Source organism: Mangifera indica, chromosome 5 (assembly GCF_011075055.1).
Source record: "Mangifera indica cultivar Alphonso chromosome 5, CATAS_Mindica_2.1, whole genome shotgun sequence".
In the NCBI taxonomy this organism is placed as follows: domain Eukaryota; kingdom Viridiplantae; phylum Streptophyta; class Magnoliopsida; order Sapindales; family Anacardiaceae; genus Mangifera; species Mangifera indica.
Genome location: NC_058141.1, coordinates 8,682,239 through 8,694,300, shown reverse-complemented (window position 1 = coordinate 8,694,300; position 12,062 = coordinate 8,682,239). Strand labels below are relative to the sequence as shown.

The window sequence follows — 12,062 nt, the reverse complement described above, 5'->3', positions numbered from 1 at the left end:
GAAAATGTGACTTTTTAAAACTTGATCTAAGGGGAAAATTATTAGTTTTTAAAGTTTAAAAAGAAAAATGAGATAAAATTTTAAGAGGTTAGAGTTTTATTAATTTTAATCATATATAAATAAGAAAATGAGATTTTTAAAATTAAATGATAGAAACTTGAGAAATACAAGTTATTTTGGGTGGGAATAAGTCCTTTTCGGCCTTATCTAAATTCAAAACTGGATGGAATTAATAATAGTTTTATTGTATTTAATACGTTACTTCAGAAAGTGAAATTCTTAATTTTTCAAGTTTAAAAAAGCCGCAAAATATTATTATTTAATTAACCCAATTGATTGAGTTGAACTTAAAATGGTGAAGGAAAACTCTAATAAAACTTGAGTTTGACAGTCTGCGCAAGCAAAGCAGTATTTCTTGGAGGTGAGGTTACTTATGTGAGGATTATTACAATTTAAATTTTATAATCTGTAATTTTTCTTGCGTGTTTTTCTCTCATTTTAATCCAAACACAGAACCCAGGTGTCATTTCTTCCCAGGTTCATCAAACTTCTTCCTCGTTAAGTTTTATTTAGGCATTGAAAAGTTTTACAAGTAATCATTTTCAAGAACATTCAACTGTCGGCGGTGATTGAACAGGTCTGTGAAGCGTCGTTTTTGTAGATTTATGGTCTTCGTTTCATATTCCTAGTTTTTCCATGCGGAAATTTCGTCAGTAAATTCATTCTCGTATTGGTAGACAATTGATTCTTATATTGTCTCAGTCATTCATAAGATTTTTAGCAGATTCCAGGTATTTTAATTGGGTTTGTGATAAGGTCAAGAGCTCTGATGTATAAATGCCTTGCTAAGGCTGTTTATTTGGGTTTGCAGGTGTAGATTTGGTGAAGTTTCAGAAACTGTTTCTTAAAAGAGTAAAGTTTGTTAGTTGTATTGTGAGTCGATTTTGTTGGTGATGGGAGGAAAAAGCTCAAAAGGGTCAAGTGGGAGATATTATTCTTCAAGAGGATCTGCTAATTCTTCGTGGAATAATTACGGCTACCCGCCATCGTCATATCCTCCACAGAGCTCATATATTAATACGCCCCAGCATCACTATGCGCCTCCTCCATCATATGGTTATGGATCCCAAACGCCCCAGCCACAAAGAAGATTAGATAGGAAGTTTTCAAGGATAGATGATAACTACCAGACTTTGGAACAGGTTAGCTTTTATGTAATTTATTTTTATGTTTTAAGGTTGTTTTGGTTTTTATGTATGAATTAAGTGGCTGGACGGTGGCATGGTTTTGAGAAGGAGCGAAAATCTGATGTTCAACTATTTGCAAACATTTTGGAGATGATAGTATAATTCAGGGTGATGCATAGAATCAATATTAGAGTTGAGAAAAACATATATTTTTTTGTTATTCTAGTAAGATCCAATGAAATTGACACAAATTATGCACTTTATTTCTTTCTCTCTTTTTTATTTTTATTTTTATTTTTTTGACTGCAGCTATAGTTATCTTATTGGTTAGTTCTTGATGCATCAACTACTGCTGCTGCAATTTAGCTATGTACTGATATTATTTCATTTGTGAAAGGATTATATATTTGTAAATAATGAGGGTGATTAATCTCACAGGTTACTTCTGCTCTTGCACATGCTGGCTTGGAGTCTTCTAATTTGATTGTTGGTATAGATTTCACAAAGAGCAATGAATGGACAGGTTTACTCTCATCTTTATGCTTCAAATTTTACAATGATTTGATTCATCTAGCTTAACCGTGTTTGTGAATCAGGTGCAAGGTCATTCAACCGGAAAAGTTTGCATCACATTGGACAGGGTCAAAATCCCTATGAACAAGCAATATCCATTATTGGACAAACTTTATCTGCTTTTGACGAGGATAATTTAATTCCTTGTTTTGGATTTGGAGATGGTAATATTATTATACCATAGTGAACCATTGTCTTTAGTATCTTCTTCAAGGAAGAATGATATTTGGGTGTTAGAGCTTATATTTGTCTACATTTTGTCGCAGCATCAACACATGATCAAGATGTCTTCAGTTTTTATCCAGATGAGAGATTCTGTGATGGATTTGAGGAAGTGCTGCAACGATATAGAGAAATCGTTCCCAGCCTTCGACTTGCAGGTGCCTGCTTCTACTGATTTGGTTGACTTTTTTATATTCTGGGGTGTTCTTGAAGTTTAACCCCTTGGTTCTTACAAGATATGTTTTATGTTTTCTCATCACAGGACCAACATCATTTGCACCCATTATTCATATGGCCATGACCATTGTTGAGCAAAGTGGTGGTCAGTACCATGTTTTGCTAATAATTGCTGATGGGCAGGTAATTTTCTTAAGGTGGAAAACTTGCTTTAATGAGAGGTTATTGTTTGCAAGAGTTATAAATTGGGTCTTGAGCCAGTTTTCAAGTCTTGTTTCAATGGGTTTTTACCAGGCTTATAACCTTCTATATAAGATTTTTTTTTTTCATAGGATATGCAAGAATATAACAGGACACTGTGATCACTATTATCCTTAGATTCCAGAATTAGAAAATTTTGATACCAATGAGCATAATTGTGGTACATATTAATTGTTCAATCAGAATTTACAAACAATTATACAGGAATTGAAGTGCTAAGGTTTTTGATCCGTTATATGAGGTAAATCCTTGGGTAATGTCCGAATCAGACTAGAATATAAGTTGCCCTGACAAACAGTAAAGCATATGGGGAGATAATGCTTATTATTTACAACTGATACTTTTGACCACAAATTGGGTGTGGGAAGTGCTGGAATGGGAGAGCTTGATGTTTTTACTGCTGTGCTTAATTGAGGTGACAAGTGACAAAAACCATGCAAATATTGAATAAAGTGTTCCAAGATTGCTTTCTCAACAAGGTCAATCTTACTTGAAAGGATTTAATAGAATTATGATATGTTTCAAATTGATGAAGTCGTGATCCCTTCTAATAATTTTGTCATTGGTTGGCAAGGGGAATGCCCAAAAAATGAAAAGAAATATTTTAGTCCATATTTTAATTATAATCTTTATGTATACCTATCTGATCCCAGTTTTGCGCTTCCAAGCAATATTATGTACACACTAGGGGATGGCTTTTACTTACCCAGTTTCCGTTGTAGTACTTATGCCTCACAAAATTTACTGTGCTAGGTTACAAGAAGTGTTGATACACATCATGGTCAACTAAGCCCGCAAGAGAAAAAGACAATTGATGCAATTGTTCAAGCAAGGTAGGCTTCAGAAATTTGCTACTTATAGCTTGCTAAAGCATTCTTACATCCATGTTTATTTGCAGCGAATTCCCATTGTCAATAGTTCTAGTGGGTGTTGGAGATGGGCCTTGGGACATGATGAAGGAGTTTGATGATAACATCCCTGCTCGAGCCTTTGATAATTTTCAGGTAAGCAGTAGTTGGTCTCATTTTCTTGCAAAAATATAATGACTCATTTTGTCCAATAAGCTTAATAGGGAAACCTTGCTTCTTTTTCTTCTTGCTAGTTTGTGAACTTCACAGAGATAATGTCAAAGAACATGGATCCATCCAGGAAGCAGACGGAATTTGCTCTTTCAGCATTGATGGAAATACCTTCTCAATATAAAGCAACACTTGAGCTTGGCATACTAGGGTAACTGTCTAATTTTCATACTAGTGTTGTATGAAAATAAGATTGTTTCTAAGATTAGTCTTTTCAGAGTTTTATTTAAATCATTATTGTCTTTGGTACATCAGTCTTTATTTTGGATTAGAGTACTTCATTTACTTAATCCATTAGGATTAGAATCACTATAATTAGGGAGAAAAGAAAGGGAGGAATTAGAATAGAGGGAGCTTCGTCTTAATCCATTAGGATTAGAATCACAAGAAGTAAGGAGAAAAGAAAGGGAGGAACTAGAATAGAGGAAGAGGAGAGAAGAAAGAACTGATAGGAGGGAAGAACCAAGATTTTATTCAATAAATATAATCAAGCATAAAACAATAATGAAAACAGTGCCTATACTTATGGGCTTGAAAGGTCCTAATCAAAATATATAATTCTAATGATTCTAGTCCTAAGAAAACAAAATAAGAAATAGTCTAATCCTATATAGACAATGAAATATAAAACAAAAGACAATGGTAATTGAAATAAAACTCTGAAAAAAAGTCATAAAAACAGTCCTATTTCTTCTACATTAGAGGGTTTATTTATTTATTTACTGGGTCACATTTTATTTTGAGTATTTTGCGAATATGAAACATTCTATTTTTTTTTTCATTCCATTTATAAAGCGGCAAGCACGGAGTTAATGCTCCAGACAGGGTTCCTCTTCCCCCACCTTTGTATAATGCATCATCTTTCCATAGAAGCTCAAAACCACCATCACGCTCAAGCAGTTTTCAGCAAGCTAGACCTCCCTATTCTGGATATGATGCACAGGCACCTGGTCATTCTGGATATGATTCACCAGTCAGCACAGAACCATCTTCAAGTTCTTTTTATGATAACCAGGTATACAGTCTGTGCCATGAAAGATAATATGGATAATTTTAAGTGTTTCCTATCAGATCAAATCTGCACAATGTTAGAAGTGTTACCAAACCAGATGTTTGGCTATTTTTCTTGTCATAAATGTCATTACCGCCGTCATTGTTCTAACCATTATCCAAAGCAACTTAAGATCATTGACTCTTCGTTCGTTTTTTTGTTTTGGTGACTCGAGCAGATATGCCCCATTTGTCTTACTAATCCAAAGGACATGGCCTTTGGCTGTGGACATCAGGTAAATAACTTTCTATATATCCTTCACTTTATATTGACCCTTTTCGATACTTAGCGTAGGATTATATTAACATAATTGAGGTTGGTCTCTTCTTTTTGTCCAGACTTGCTGTGATTGTGGGGAAGACCTCCAGTTATGCCCCATTTGTCGGAACTCAATCCACACTAGAATCAAGCTCTATTAACCAGTTTTGTCACGTCTAATAATGTGCTTGGCTTGACATCAACCAAGTCAAATTCTCAGTTCACTATGCCAGCTAAGGTTGATCATCTGTGCTTATCATGCATGATTATGTTTCTTGGAATAAAAACAAAAATGTTTTAGGTAGACTTCATTATAGGCTAAAAAAATGGTTAGAATTTGGTGGGCATGAAGTGTCCTTGGTGTAAGATAAAAAGGAAAAGAAAAAGAAAATTTTCAAGCACAAGCTAAAGCAGAAGACATAACTGCTAGTTGGAGATGTAGTGAAAAGAGGTGGTTGTAATTTCAGAAGAATGGAAGTCTTAGAGCATTTGATGATATGTCACATGTGGGAGAAGTGTCATTTTTCATTTTTTGTTACAGATAAACCACAAGGCTTTCAATACAGTCAATTCCTTAGCTTTTTCCTACTAATAGGATGAGTTTGTACATTAACAATTAGAGCTTTTGATTTAAGAGTCTTTGGTCGAGTTGGCATTCTTATATTCAGTTTTGAGATATGTAATTTAATATTGAGCTACTCTAGTGAGCTTGCGGTTGCTTTTGTTGAATTCTGTAAGGTTTCATTTGGTGTTTTGATGTAAATGAAGTATGGTTTTGGCATTGTCAAAGTCTATTACTGCTTAGAAATCCTACACCAGACCATATCATGGGGAGCAACTATAACTGAATGAAAAAGAAATAATATTTCCTACGAACCCCTGACCTGATGCAATTTCACTGGGAAAAGTTGTAGATGAAATGGAAAGAACCATTTCACTGCTGGATACAAGGAGGAAATTTTACTATAATACAAAAGATCAAATGCGCCTGCAAAATCCTTCCTTGAGGTTACTCTAAAAACTTTTTATCTTGGCCAAAAGACCATTATTACCCTGGATTTTTGTTTTCTCCCGTTTGGTCAAGTTTGTAAAACCTAAAGTCTTATCCATGATATGACATGAGACATTAAAATGAGTGGAACTTGTTAATTTAGAGTTTAAATAACTATTTTACTTTTATTTAATTAAATTATTAAAATACCCTCTAATTTAAATGATTATTTTTATTCCTTTCTAGTAAAATGGCAAAAATACTCTCTAATGTAAATTATTAATTAAGTGTTTATGAATAGTAATTCAATATAAATTATTGATTTATCCTTAACCAAATTAGTGCTTCTCATATTATTATGTATGTGATTTGTTCATTTTTAGGTTAAATAAATTGGCTGAATTGTTGGATTGCATGGAATGCTGAATTGTATTGCAAATTTATGTAACATATTGCATATAAGTTGCATAATTTACAGTTTCAGACTGGAACTGGAAATGCAAAATTCTGGAATACCCAAATTTTCAGGCTCAATTTACAGTTTCAGACTCAAACAGAATGCATAGAATTCTGGCCCAGTTTTAGACTGTATAATTTACATTTTCAGACTCAAATAGATTCAGCTATTTACAGAAAATATACCAACTCCAAAAAATAATCCAAACAAACAACAGAAAATTCATACATGTAAACTAGCTCCAAAAAATTCATACATATAAATCAACTTCAATAAATAATCCAAAAAATTGAAACTGAAACAACAGAAACAATGAATCTCAAACAGACAACATGCAACACCAAAAAATTCATGTAAGGCAAGCTCCAATAAAAACCCTTTTATCTTCTACATAAGATTAAACTGCTTTGAATCTTTGCTAGCTCTCAGTGCATCAAAAACTAAGGCTTGTATTTGCGAAAGAGGGCAAAACCTAACATCTGTGGAAAATAAAATTCACTATTCACCCTGCATTTTTTATTGGATATCTTGAATGAACAAAAATTGGTAAAAAGGACTTCCGTGAATCACCAACAAGATGACATTGATGGATCTAGCTTCCTTTGATCTATTCACACTCTTACTTTTTAAAATTGTGCACAAAGATCCAAAAAATTTAAAAAAAAAAAAAATGAGACAAGATGTGCCCAGGTCTAAATGTCACAGGCCCTAACGGAAAAATCCATGAATTGTAAAATACATAAACAGGCCAGGGGACTTTTCCCACCCAAGGCTTGGTGTAAAGACAAAATATGTGAGGTTTTAAAAATCTAAATACTCATCCAAAGTTTAGTTTATTTTCACTTATATAAAATTTTTTTATTAGAGTTAAAGATAAAATCATTATTTTATCAATAATATTAAAATAAATAAAATTATATTTAATTTTTCTCTCTTGATTTGAAAAACTAATATTTTTTTTTTCAAAATTAAATTTTAAAAAATTCACTTTTTTTTTTCCCTTAGGGTTTGATATCTTAAAATCTGGCCACTTCCTTCGGCGAACGACGATCTCTCTCTCTAGCATTTCTCTTCTGGTGATATTTCTCTCTCAGTGATGCTTCTTTCCTAAAGAACAAAACTTTTGTTTGGATGACAAAAGATAATGTTTTGTCATCTAGATCTAGACAATGAGCATCGTCCAATGAAGATGATAAGTGTCATCTAGCAAAGGACAATGCTTTTTCATCAAGATTTGGATAACGTTTTGTCATCTCTAGGTTTAAGTTGCAAATAGGTGGTTGCCGGTGGTTGGGTTTAGGTTGGAAATTGATGGTTGCCATTGATTGGAGAGACGAAGAGAAAACTTAGGGATTTTGTTTTTGGGGGCAGGGGAGGGGGGAGAAGAGGAACTGGATGAATCCCTTAATACCTCATGCAATCCCAATAACCAACCTTGTAACATTTCCTACATTTGTGTACCAAGTGGGAGTTGTTTGTGAGACTTACTTCACTTACTTCACTTACTACCATATAAAAAGTTGTCTAAAATAGTAGTTGTTGTCAGTTTTAGACAACATTTTTATTTTGAAAGTTGTGTGAAAACTGGTGAAAATTGTTGTTTTGAACAATTTAAAGAAGGGAAAAGGACTATTTCCCACCCATTTTTTAGACCATTCTCAAACTTATACCCACAAGAGATGAAAAACCCATTTTTCTCCCCATAAACAAACTTCTGTTAATTTGTTTTGTTAAAGGAAAGGGTAAAATAGTTGTTTTACTGTTTATATTAAAAAGTTATAAAGTTTATTACTTTTCACCCCCCTTAGGTTTTAGAAATTAACATTTCACCTTTACCTAAAGTTTTTAAACTTTGAAAAATAATATTTTCACCCCCAAACCTAGAAACTGTCTCTTAATTTTTTTTTTTTTTGGGAAAAACCGTAGGTTTCAGACCAAAAAAAAAATGCAAATATACGTCAAACAAAGAAATATAGATATAACCGAATAGATTTAAGAAAGAACCAAATAATCAAGCAAATTATTTGCCAAATAAAACCACAAAAATAAAAATATCAAACTTTAGATTTTAAAATGTTTGGGTACAACCATCCCTTATGAGGTTGGTTCTATAAGATTCAAGTAAAAGAAATTGATTCACGATGTTTAAAGTGTGAGAATTTTTAAAAATCTATTGGAGACTTACCCAAATAATTTACGTTTGAAGATGGAGATATATGATATGTGATTAGATTAAAGGTTATTTGTTGTAATTAGAAAAGTGAATTTATAATCTCTCTTTTTTTTAGCATCTCTTAAAATCTTATATGAAAATGAAAAGAAAAATGTATTTGTTGCGATAATTTTAATGAAATATGGAATATTTTCGTAAAGTCAAACTCAGTTCAATGTTTAGTAATACATGCAATTTTCAATTTTAAGAGAAAAACATAATAAAAGTAAACAAATATAGATGTGGACACAAACTATAGTTGTGACAGAGATATCAAAACTTACATATGAAAGGAAGCCGTGCCATGAAAAGAGATTGATGTTTATACGAAAGATATATCATACCTTCCAACATCATTTTTGATTTATACCATGCTCATCTGATTTACTTTTTTTCTTGACACATGGAACAATCTCCATCTTTTTTTGAGTGTTTTTATAATGCATATATCTATTTGTATTCACCACTAAATTATTGATGAATTGATTGCTTTTAAAGGAGTATATATGTATGAAATTTATATTTATAAAACATTGAATTTGAGAAAATATGCATTGCCTTGTTAAGGTAGCTAAAGAACATTATCTATTTCCCCATAAGATATATGGCAATGCATTTTCTGAGCTTCAGTTTAGTTTGTGTCCACACCACGCCTCACTCCTCATTTCTATTACTTGTCTTGTTTCCAATATCAAATACGAATAGTATTTATTATAACCTTTCAATAACCTTCACTATAAAATAGATGTTCTATTAAGACAGCTATTCTTAATTGCATACGAATGATTTGAAGACTGTGAAACAAGTGTTACACTCCTATAAATTATTATTCCATTCCCTTATTCAACATTAATATAATAATAATTCAACTTAAATGATAGAAAATGACCAAAATACTTTTAAACATATATATGGGTGTTACACTATATTAGAAGACAAAACAAGGTGGCAATAGTGTTGTCACCCCTCTTTTGAAAATTGTGATAAAAAAAAAAAAGGAAAATATATAAGTCTAGTGACCTAGGAGAGTGGGTTGAATATAATGTGGTGGTAAAATTTTAGTGCAAATACCATTAGATTCTAAAAATTAACAAACACCACTAAGAAGAGGGGAGATCATACACGTTATGAAGGTAATACTCTTTGGGTATAATGGGCAACTCAAGGTAGAAATTTGCATACCCAAACTTTCTAGTTGTGCATACTATTTAATTAATATAAGCTTATGCTTTTTGTTTTTTATTTTAAAGATTTAGGGTGCGTTTGGTTAAAGGTTTTTAAGATTACCTTGATAATCTATCTTTTATTCTCTTGTTTGGTTTGTCAGTAATAAAAGATTACAATAATCTTCTATTACCAATACTGACGTGACAGGTAATATAGGTGGTAATCTGATTACCACCTTCACCTTAGGTATTTAAAGATTACTGGGGTAATCTTGAGTTTATTATAGAAAAATGATTATTTATTAATTTTTTGAGATAAAAATAAATTTATTTTAATAAATATGACAAATAATATAAAAAATATTTAAAAATAATTATATTCAAGGGCATTTAAGTAAAATATTTTACTAGTAATCTTTTATTACCTTTAACCAAACACAATAATTATTTATACCTATCAAATTTTATCAAACATAGTAATCATTTATACCCAGTAATCTTCTAAGTAATCTATCTTCAAGGTAATCTTTCTATTTTAGTAATCAAACATTACCCAAACCAAACGCCCCCTTAAAGCTTTTTATAAGTGATCTTTGTTAATGTCTGAAATATACTAGAGTTTGCACTGTATTGCACTTGACAATGTATGCAATGCAACCCCTCTTTTTGGTAACCAATATATATGTAACAACAATTACCTTCCAATGTCTTTGTGTACAAGTCAATATCCTCATATCATGTATTACAATAACATTCCCTATACAACACAAGAGAAAGACATAAGCTAGTAAATAAAACCAAAACAGTAACAAAATTTAAAGTCAAAATTCAAACAAACTTTAAACTCAAAAGTTGGACGGAAGGGAAATGTCAACACAAATTCACCAAATAACAATCAACCCATAATAATAATAATAATAATAAAGAAAAATATTTCAAAAACATTAAATATAAAAGTTGTCTAAAATTACAATTACTATTTTTTCAAACAACTTTTATATAAAAAATGTTGTCTAAAGTAACAATTACTATCATTTCAGACAACTTTTCTTTTATGTAAAATTTGCCCAAAACTATTGTTTAAGACAACTTTTTTAACATGTGCACAAGGTAGCATTAGAATCAAAAGCTTATGCTAGTAGCTTGAGGAATTCTTTAATACTTCATGCATTCTCAAGGACCGTGTCTCAAGTGTGGGACTTATTTCTCTTACTTTGGATACTTCCCACTCCCACCCCTAATAAGACTGAAACCCTTACTGCTCTGATACCACATGTGCACAATATACCATCACAACTAAAAGCTTAAATTGGTAGCTAGAGATATCTCTTAATAACTCATGTAGTCCGGAGGACCAACTGGGTAATATTTCCTACATTTGTGTCCCAAGTGGGGGCTGTACGTGAGACTTACTTCACTTTGCATGCTACCATATAAAAGTTGTCCAAGATAGTATTTATTTTCTATTTCAGAAAACTTGTTTATATTGAAAGTTTTCTGAAACTGGTCTAAATTGCTATTTTAGACTATTTAACAAAAAAAATTGTCTCTTAATTTTATTTGAAGAACTATGGGTTTCGGACAAAACATGCAAATCCGCGTCTAAGAAAGAAACGTAGATACACCAAAATAGATTTAATAAATAACTGAACAATCAAGCAAATTACTTCCAGAATAAAACCACATAATCAACAATAATAAACTTTAGATTTTGAAATGCTTGGGGTAAAACCATCCCTTATTGATTTACGATGTTTAAGATTGAGAGGTTTTAAAAGATATATTGGAGACTCACCCAAATAATTTATGTTTGAAGATGGAGATGTATGACATGTCATTATTGTAGTAATTAATAAGACAATAAAATTATGTGTGTACATTTTTAGTACACAAATGAATACATATATAGATGTCATAATATTATTTAATAATTTTAAATTAATAATAAAGTAATATCTAATTACATAATAACACATCTATGTATATACCTGTTTATATATTAAAAATATATATACATAATATTGCTATTAATAAGAAAAGCGAATGGCATCAAGGGTTTTTGTATTTGGATTCAAGGATATTTTGGTGACAAATATATGTGAACATTAGAAAACGATATGCGTTGAGAGAAAAAGTAATATGTGTCACTTCTAAATTCTTATATGTAAATAGTACTATTTAATATAATTTACTTTTATTTTTAGCATTTCTTAAAATCATACTTGAAAATGAAAAGAAAAATGTATTTGTTGTGATAATTTTAGAAGTAAAATATGAAATATTATAGTAAAGTCAAACTCATTTTAATGTTTTGTGTATTTACAATTTTCAGTAATACATGTAATTTTCTGTTCTAAGAGATAAACATAGTAAAAAGTAAAGAAATATAGACATTTACCAAGACAAAAATACGAATGCATCCCAGATT

At 31.2% G+C, this 12,062-nt stretch overlaps 1 protein-coding gene across 4 annotated transcripts; it reads left to right on the top strand.

Annotated features, from left to right (window-relative positions):
• Positions 1 to 305: 305 nt before the first annotated feature.
• On the top strand, positions 306 to 5,589 carry LOC123217142 (E3 ubiquitin-protein ligase RGLG5-like). 4 transcript variants are annotated; one of them, XM_044637937.1, is made up of 13 exons: positions 397 to 421; positions 514 to 637; positions 872 to 1,202; positions 1,626 to 1,710; positions 1,784 to 1,924; positions 2,027 to 2,140; positions 2,245 to 2,342; positions 3,174 to 3,253; positions 3,319 to 3,424; positions 3,523 to 3,650; positions 4,295 to 4,514; positions 4,729 to 4,785; positions 4,889 to 5,589. In XM_044637937.1, the coding sequence occupies exons 3-13, from the start codon at positions 954 to 956 to the stop codon at positions 4,967 to 4,969; spliced, it is 1,359 nt and encodes a 452-aa protein (XP_044493872.1). In that variant the 5' UTR covers positions 397 to 421; positions 514 to 637; positions 872 to 953; the 3' UTR covers positions 4,970 to 5,589. The 4 variants fall into 4 exon arrangements, with proteins under 4 accessions (XP_044493874.1, XP_044493872.1, XP_044493871.1 ...); XM_044637939.1 differs by lacking the exon at positions 514 to 637 and having other exon boundaries at positions 306 to 421; XM_044637936.1 differs by lacking the exon at positions 397 to 421 and having other exon boundaries at positions 471 to 637.
• Positions 5,590 to 12,062: the final 6,473 nt, after the last annotated feature.

Coding starts and splice junctions, on each gene's coding strand:
- LOC123217142 (XM_044637939.1), top strand. CDS start 954: ATGGGAGGAAAAAGCTCAAAAGGGTCAAGTGGGAGATATTATTCTTCA. Junction 2,141..2,244: donor TCCCAGCCTTCGACTTGCAG/GTGCCTGCTTCT, acceptor TTCTCATCACAG/GACCAACATCATTTGCACCC. Junction 4,786..4,888: donor CCTTTGGCTGTGGACATCAG/GTAAATAACTTT, acceptor CTTTTTGTCCAG/ACTTGCTGTGATTGTGGGGA.